This window comes from Apteryx rowi, unplaced genomic scaffold, assembly GCF_003343035.1.
Source record: "Apteryx rowi isolate R43461 unplaced genomic scaffold, aptRow1 scaffold_20, whole genome shotgun sequence".
Lineage (NCBI taxonomy): Eukaryota > Metazoa > Chordata > Aves > Apterygiformes > Apterygidae > Apteryx > Apteryx rowi.
In genome coordinates, this window is record NW_020448308.1 from 566,647 (window position 1) to 575,095 (window position 8,449).

The 8,449-nt window shown below is 51.6% G+C and overlaps 1 protein-coding gene and 1 long non-coding RNA gene across 2 annotated transcripts in view; both read left to right on the top strand.

Moving 5' to 3' along the window:
- LOC112965003 overlaps positions 1-1,139 on the top strand; it is a 4,725-nt gene extending 3,586 nt beyond the window's left edge. Inside the window, exon 3 of the long non-coding RNA XR_003253150.1 lies at positions 1,051-1,139. This is a non-coding gene — a long non-coding RNA (uncharacterized LOC112965003). The remainder of the gene's footprint in view (positions 1-1,050) is intronic.
- A 13-nt stretch (positions 1,140-1,152) lies between these two features.
- The window catches only part of LOC112964995 (NADPH--cytochrome P450 reductase), a 44,033-nt gene continuing 36,736 nt past the window's right edge, over positions 1,153-8,449 (top strand). The window contains exons 1-3 of the mRNA XM_026063646.1: positions 1,153-1,452; positions 1,858-2,008; positions 4,205-4,506. Coding sequence (XP_025919431.1) covers positions 1,242-1,452; positions 1,858-2,008; positions 4,205-4,506 — 664 coding nt within the window. The 5' untranslated portion in view covers positions 1,153-1,241. The remainder of the gene's footprint in view (positions 1,453-1,857; positions 2,009-4,204; positions 4,507-8,449) is intronic.

The window sequence follows — 8,449 nt, forward strand, 5'->3', positions numbered from 1 at the left end:
GCCGCCTCGCTGCGCCCCGCCGCCCTGCGCGCCGGGGAAGGTGAGCGAGCGGCGGCCGCCCTGCTGCCGCGCCTCCCTGCGGGACGCCGCCGGCCTCCTCCCCGGGCCTGGCCCGTGCTGAGCCCCTGCCCCCCTCGGCCACCTCCTCAGGCCAAGCCCCTGCACCCCTTGGCCTCCTCCCCACGCCAAGCCCCTTGCTCCCAGCTTGAGCGCAGTCTCCCAGCGCCTCCCTGTGCCCCGCACCGGTCCTGTTGCTCCCACCTCTGCCCCTGGTTCCATGCAAGGAGGGGGTGCGATATTAGGATTTGCTTTCCTCCATCCCTGTGATATTCCTGCAGTGGTTTTATCACCCTCTTAATTGCCATGTCCCGTGCTCACCATCATGCAGTGATTTCTTTTAATAATCCAGCGCTGTGAGCTGATGGGTGAATTTAGCCACCTTCTGACTTGTCTCCAGGGCAGCCATCAGGTTATATTGGGTGATGCTCTCTTCTGTATTTTTCCTGCTGTAGGACTGAGGTTGAGGGGAGGGACATGGAGAGCTGTTGGGCTCAGTCCTCGCAGAGTGCTCGGGAGAACTGCTCACCTGAGGGTCTGAGGGCTCTTCTGAGGTCTGATGACCTCCAGACGTTTTTGAGAGGCACATCATGCTTCTCATGGCAGGTTAAGAAGTGTTTATCTCTTGATTGCAGTAGCTATTGCAAGGAGAGCAAGATCATAGTTACCATAACTGTCATTTTTGACATCTCTTGCCTTCTAATAAGACTAAATTTTAACTATAGATACTGTTGCCCTTTGCCAGGCACCTTCCCAGGAAGCACAAGAGTCTGTCCATATGTATGCAATATCCAAGTTACCACTAGTTTGAACTGTATTTGGTTCTTTAATCCTGGTTTTAAAGGCCTGAAGTTCCCTCTCTTCTACGCTGGGATAGAACTGAAAAAGTGTATTTATCCCATAGGCTCACCCTCCCTCTGCTCAAGCTAGTAATTGTAATGGATTAAAACATTCATTGCTGTCTCTCCCTTTCTAATATGCTGGTCTGCTCAGTTCACAGGTTAGTTACCTACATCTTTGTCTATGAAGACCTGATATCCTTGATCTGCGGTGCCATCATCATCTGGTATTTTGCTGGCAGCTTTGAAAAGAACGTGGGCACTGTGAAGCACTGCTTCTTCACCATTGCGTTCACTGTCCTCACAGCTCTCTTGTACCTCTTACTCGAGACTGTTGTCTCAAGGATGGGAGAGGTGGAAGATGCCAAAGGATTCATGCCAGTAGCTTTTGCTATGCTGGGTGTGTCCACCACCCGCTCACGGATGAAGAGGGCTCTGGTTTTGGGGGTTAGGATCCCGGTGGTGCTGGTGCCGTGGTTTATGCTCTGCATGGTCTGGTTTATCCCCCGCTCTTCTTTCCTGAGTAACCTGTGCGGGCTCTTAGCAGGGGAAGCCTGTATCCTTTCCAAGTGGGAAACCCTGAACCGGTGTGGGATAGCTGGTTCTTGAGGTGGGGGGAACATACTGCATTTCTTGTCGGCAAGATGCACTGGCTTTGTGGTGGTCCCCGGGTGAATTCATGGCTCTTGCTCTGTACTAAACTCACTGGCTTTGCTGGTCCTCACCACACCCAATTCTGTATTTGTTTTTTCACCCCACACTTTCACCCGTCATTGTGGCTTTAGCATGTTTAGTGAAAATGCAGCTGAGAAGGGTCATGATCTGTGAAGGTGGCACTGGGCAGTGCTGGAAGAATTCTCCAGGGAAACCGGCTTGTGGCCCAAGAGGAATTGCATGTGTGGCTGTGTTAGAAACGAGTGCATTTTGTCTGCAGTTCTCCTTAACATACTGCTGGCTTCAGATGGTCTTGGATACTGTTTTTGCTTGGATATTCCAGAGTCAGTGGTCTCTAAGCTGGATCGGATGTTCCCTTTCAGTCTGCTAAGGAGAATACCAGGGCTGAAATATATTCCAGGGTCCTTAGCAGAGAGAAGAGCCTCTGAAAGCAGCAAGTAAGTACAGGACTTCTGGTAAAAACTCTTATGACCTAGGGCAATTCTGTGACATAAGTAGTGACATTAAGCAGCCTTTAAAAGCTCTGTTGTGGTTGTCACAGTCATATCCTGGGCATTAAGAGGCAGGGAGCATGGGACATACCCACCTGGTGGTGTTACACTAGCAACGTTACTGTGGCCTAATAGGTATCCCAGGTTAGCTGAATCCACGGAGGAGGGAAGATAACTCAATTTGATTTAAATGTCTTTCATTGAATGCTAAACTGAGGTGAAGGACTCATGTGCTGCAGGGACAATGTGTATACGTGCAGCTCAGCTGATGCGATAGCTGAGTTGCGTATTTCTGCCCTGACGTTAGGACTTCTGGGGTTTGTTCCTAGTTGGGTTGCTCCATGGGGCGTGATCTCTATCTTTCTTTGCTCCACCTTGCCTCCCAGGAATGCGGTGAAGTGACTCATATCCAAATCTGGGCAGGAGCAAAGCAATAAAGCTTTTTAAAAATGTCACTTACAAAGCTTATTGTAGATCTTCCAGTGCGTGTTTTCAGTGAAAGGCAAGATTGCTTTACTGGAAAGAAACCTTGGGGCCTGTGGCTGACATTCAGAAATGGCTTTAAGTTCCCACATCACAAGCCATGAGAATTCACTTGTCTTTTAAAAAGCTCCAAAACATAGGTCGAATTTTTCCCTATTCTAAGACGCCATTTCAGTTTCACAGAGGAAGGATGGATTTTTGTTAAGTGTTAAATTCTGTGTGCTGATTAAGCCATCAGCTCACAGTAAGGTGTCCTCCAAAGAGGAAGCATTCCCAAATATTTGCATCTGCTCTCACCTGAGGGGAAAACATAAATAACAAAGCTTTACTGGTAGCCTAATCTGCAGCCTTACAGATCCATTAGGGCAATCAAACCTGTGCTCCAAGTGCTTGCTGAGGAGGCTGGGCAAATCCAGGAGCGTTTTTACCCTTTCCTTTCCGTACTAGTACTGCTTTGGGGAGGGGGGACTGCCTTGCCACATGCTGTGCCTGTGTCTAGATCAGTGTAATGCTGCTGCTAATAACTTCTATGCACAGTGTCTCAGCTGTGTGCCTAAACCTGCTTTCTTTAGGGGAGACGACATAAATAGACTGTTCTGGCTGGAATGTATTTACATAAACATTTGATTATCAAGCAGGGCGTGGGAAGGTGTTTCTAGGATGTTTCCAATTCAGCAGCTGAATTCACATGTCTCTATGTTCTAGACCCAAGTCCTACATTTGCTTCTGGGGCTTATTTTTATTATTTTGATTCTTGCTTATTCCCAACTAAGAGCTCTTTATTTTTTTTTTAATTTTTTTTAATTTCACACATCTTCAGCCACCAAGTTGCTGCCAGACAGGAGACGTTTCTAGGAGATTAAAGCTTTTACGTCATGTTTTGTGTCCCTGAATGCCAAAAAAAAATTAAAATAAAATCCCCAAACATCCCCAAATCCCCAAGCCCCAAAACTCCAGCCTGAGCCAGCCCCTTACTCTTGCTGGGAATTTGACAGTCAGGGTCTTCGTGAATATTCTCTTGACTCCCTGCACTCATCTTGGTGCTGCGCGTGGGATGAACAGTACTCCTAAAGTCCCAGAGGCTTTGGCTCCTGGGCAGATTGTCTCTTGATGTATTTCAGCAGGGTGAGTCATTCCTTCTGTTGGCAAAGGCTGTTTCTAGGCCTTGCTTCTGAATGATTCATTCTATTTGTGGCTCTCTCCTCCTTCCATTTTTGCTCCATACCCTGGGCTCCTGCTTGCACCAAATACCTTTGAATTCTTGATAAATAGCACTTGGCAGGTGTGGCTTCTCTCAATTAATGGCTTAAAGGATACATAGTTCAGGGGAGGGCAGAAAGGATGGGTATGGAAATCTTGAGCACACTGCAGTTTGGCTTGCACGTTCCTTGCATGAAGAGAGGTAGGGCCAGGAACTGCCCCCGTTCTGTAAGCGTGGAATTGGCATGGCGTGGGAGTGGGAATATCTGTCCTGGGAGACCGGTAAACTTATTTTTACCCCAGTGCTGCTTATAATAAGAGCTTCGCTTGTCTCTGATAGTTTGCTCTGATCTTTCTGAGTACTGGTCAGGAGGAAATCTGCCCCCAGGGCACTTCCAGCACTAATTAGGCAATGTCAGTTCTGAACACAATGTAACCTTTTGTTTTCTTCCTGCCCAGGATTAACCCTGTGCCAGGCTCCTACCCCACCCAAAGCTACTACTGCTCTTCGCCTCCGGCTCTTCCTGCTTTCCAAATGCAGCACCCCAGCATCCAGAGCCAGGGATTTCAGCCGAGCTGTGCTCTGGGATACAGCCATGCTCTGACACATGAGGGATCTCAGGGCAGCTGTGCTCCAGGATACAGCCCCACTTCTTCCCCCTACCAAACCAGAGGTGCCTTTGGAGACTGCTACATCCAGACCCACACTGGAGCCTCGCCTGGACAGTGCTGCCGGCCAGCCGAGTCCTCTCCCCACCAGCGTCTGTGCCCGTCTGATTCACAGATACCTGTGGGCATGGAGCACCAGGCTGGGGTTCAGCAGGCATCCGGGTATCCAACAGCCACAGTGGCGCCAGCTGAGCTCTGCAAAGTCCAGGTGTACTGATGCTCCAGAAGGCAGCAGGGCTCTCGTACCATGGTGGGACCATTGTGTGTGATACTCGTGCATCAGCGCGTTGCTGACGTCTTTGCTGTACCTGTGGTGACTAGCTAAATTGGCTGATAGGCCCGATGTAGGCCATTCCCCCTCTCCCTAGCACAGGCTACTTTATTTATAGTTCCTTTATAATTTTTATACTTTTTAGTCTTGCTGGGGAACTGCATCACCTCTTGGCACTTCTCGCCTCTTGGAGCCTCTTCTTGTCCCTGCCTTTAGTAACCGTCTTTTTCCACTCAGCCGCTAGAGTTACAGTGCATCTGTTCCCTGGCTCAAAGTACAGATGGAAGCTAATAGGCAAAACACTGGACTAATTTGGGGCTGAACCAGGCCATGGGGATTGGGACATGTCCTGTCTACACTGAGGCTCTTAGCCTTCTCTCTCACTTGCAGGTGTGATTTAACTAGGACCCAAGAGAGGCTGAAATCATGGTAGCCTTAGTTTATAACTTAATACTTGAGTGGAGTAGGACTTCTCTTCTACTAGTGACTTTTCCACTAAGAGTATTCCCTGCAGGGGGCTGACGAAGCCACGGCTGGGGGAGAGGGATAAATAACGCCATTTTCTGCTGCCCAAAACCCATCTCTTAAGTGCCAACAGTCTGTTCTTAGCTACAGTCTGTGCATGCGCAGACATGTTGCCTTCATTATCTGTAATAGCACTCAAGGCAACCTCAGATACATGCAAAGTAATGGAATATCCTTTAATAAGGGATTTAGGGCATTTGTGGAGCAAATCATGTTTCAGGTATACATAAATCCAAGGAGACAGAAGGGACCTTAAATGCAGGTTAGAAGAATTAACTGGAATGTAGCTATTCCAGTAGGGGTGGTGCAGCGTTCACACTACCCTGCTTTGTGTATCTCACCCACCAATGTTAGCACTGGTTTTGTCTGTTTTCTTTAGCGCTGGTGAAAACAAAAGCTGGTGGGAGATGGGAGTTTCCAGAGAGGGACTGAGAACAGGATGCAGCATTTGGTGCCTGTGGTAGTAATGGAGGAGTTTGGTTGAGTTGCTGGGACTTGGAGGGCCAGAGCTTCACTTCCAGCTGTGTCACTGTCTCACTGTGCCATGCCCAGGAGGAATCTACCATCTCTGTTTCTGTAAAGCAGGTAGAATCTGAACTATTGCCATTGATTTACTGCTTGGAGGTTTGTTTATCCACCCCAAAAAGTGCTTTGTGAACCACAAAGTGCCATTACTGCTTTTGGAAATGTTCTTGCAGTGCCTAACCTGTCACCCCAAGGACTGCGATAGCATCTGAGCTGTTCCATGCTGTCTTTGGGGCTAGGAGAAGAGCCAGGGTTGGGAGGCAGGGTCAGCACTGGTGGCTGCATGCTCTGAGTTATGTATGTGCCTCTTTTCTCCCCTCTTCTCCACTTCGGTGCCTGAAGAAGCCACGTGTCGCTGTACAGCTGCTTCTCCAGCAGCTCTTCTGGGACGGCTGCTGCAGTAACACAGCCTCGCAGGGGCTTTCTTTGGGGGAAGACCAAAGTGAGGGCTGAGGACTTGGACCTCAGATTCGTGTTAGTAAGAAGTTCGGCTTGCAAAGACGGAGGCTGCAGGGCAGGAGCTTTCTGGAGGAGGATGCTGCAATCCGGGAAACAGCTCGTGGGACTTCCGGAATTGGTGGCCAGCTTTATCTCATCCCTGATTGCTTCACCTCTCTGTGTGTGGGATCACAAATGGACTTGGCGTCATGGCTCTGACTTTCATTAACTGCTGACAGTAGTTGTCTTGTCCTGTGTTTAGTATGGAGCAAGAACAGGATGAGAGGCTTGCCTGGAACTTTAAAGGATGTTTTTAATACCAGGAAAGAATTGCTAGTGATGATCATTGAAATGTTGATTAGTGCCTTTATCTTCCTCCTTGTGAGATCCTTGTCTGTAAACCTATGAATTTTACCACTCCTCTTTCGAGAAGCATGCAGAGAATATAGCAGGGTATGATGAGGACGCGTAGCAGTCACAACTGTTGTGTACCTTCAAATCGTAAGCTTGAAATACAGTCTGGAAGACAAACGACTTTGTCTCCGGGTTTGCTTGCAGGTGGGGAGCTGGGGCGCGTGGGCCATGTCCTGGGGGGGCTCCAGGCCGCGGCAGCTGCTCAGCGCTAGCTGCGCGTGTCTGGCTGGTGGCGGAGGACGCGCGCTGGGGAAGAGCGGTACTGCATATTGAAAAACGCTTGTGGGCCCAGAAACTGGTTATTTTTCCTTTCCAACTCCATCAGGTGATCTGTTAAGAGATCTGCTCTCCCCACAGAGCTGTCGAGGGGTGGCGCGTTTTGCATCAAGTCATTTCATGGGAGGTGTTGAGCGGTAAAGGGGAACGTGGAGGGAGATGGGCTTGTAAGAGTCACTGTCGTGGGCTGCCTGCTGCAGGGGAAACCCAGCTAACCTCCGGCGCCGTGCAGGAGACGGAGCCCCTGGCCCCGGCAGCTGGGGGACGTGCCTGTGCGCGAGAAGCAGTTACCACCCTGGAACCTTTCTGCGCTGGGACAAGGCCGCCACCACCACGGTCTTGCAGGTGAGCCCGGGGGGCGTAAAGGCCTGGCAGGACCGGCATGAAACCACGGCTCTGACCTGCGATCCCAGCTCTGTCGCGTGCTGCCCAGTGGGTCACTTGGTTGCTCCGATCTCTAAAATGTCTGGCACATCCCAGCACTGCTCTTGAGCCCAGCCGTGCAGCAGCGACTGTGCGTACTGGTCAGGTGAAACACATCTTCCCCGTGTTCGGTGGTGTTCAGGCAGACGTTCACCACAACAGAAATGGCATCTAGCGAAGTCCTCTCCTGGCCTTCCCCAAGGGCAGCCGTTCCATCCAACGCTGGAGTCCCGCTGTCGTATAAACGAGTCGGGGACCCTCCGCTTCTCCAGCAGCGGACTCCTACCAAGTCCCACTTCCCTGGGATGGGGGGCAGATCCAAAACTCCTGCTTGTGCAGGGCAGAGGAGCTGCTGGGAAGGAGGGAAGGAGCTGGGCTGGGCTGGGACCATGTGCAAATGTGCCTGAGGGCTGAGAGGAGAAATGAAATGCATAAAGAGGGGGGTAAAAATAATCATCGGCTCAACTGCTTTTGCCATTTGACCCAGGCTGCAGACACGTTACGAGAACGAGTTGCAATACCAGGCCATTTCCTTGGAGGGGAGCCAGAGAATTAAAGTTATTCCTTAAAAAAGAAAAAAAATCAATGAAATCCCTGTGGGGCCCAGGCCGGGCTCCCTCCCGGGACCGGCTGCGTCTCGAAGTTTGTGGTTTCACGCGCTGCCCGTGAAGCCACCGCGGCCGTGGAGGTCAGGAGGGCTTCTGCGCCGGGAGCCGGGCGCGGGGGGCCCTGGGGGGTCCTGGGGGGCCCCGGCGCTCCCTGCGGAGCGAAGGCAAGAGGAGCAAGCGGTGGCACCACGAGACGGGGCGGGGGCCGCGGGTGCTTTTCGGGTCGGTGCCCTCTCCGGCCCCGGCGGCCTTTGCCCCTGCCCGCTGAGGACGGCGGTGGCTCCAAAGCGGGGCTGCCAGCAGGGCCCCGCGCCCGGGGGGCTCCCTGACCCCCACCCCCCAGCACCACCTTGACCTCTGACCCCTGACCCCACCAGCACCACCTTCACCTCTGACCCCTGACCCCCCAGCACCACCTTGACCTCTGACCCCCTAGTACCCTCTCGTGACACTAATCCTTGACCCCCCCAAGCCCCTGACTGCCCCATCACCCCCACTTTGACCTCTGACCTCCAGCACCCCCATCTTGACCTCTGACCCCCCAGCACCCCCACC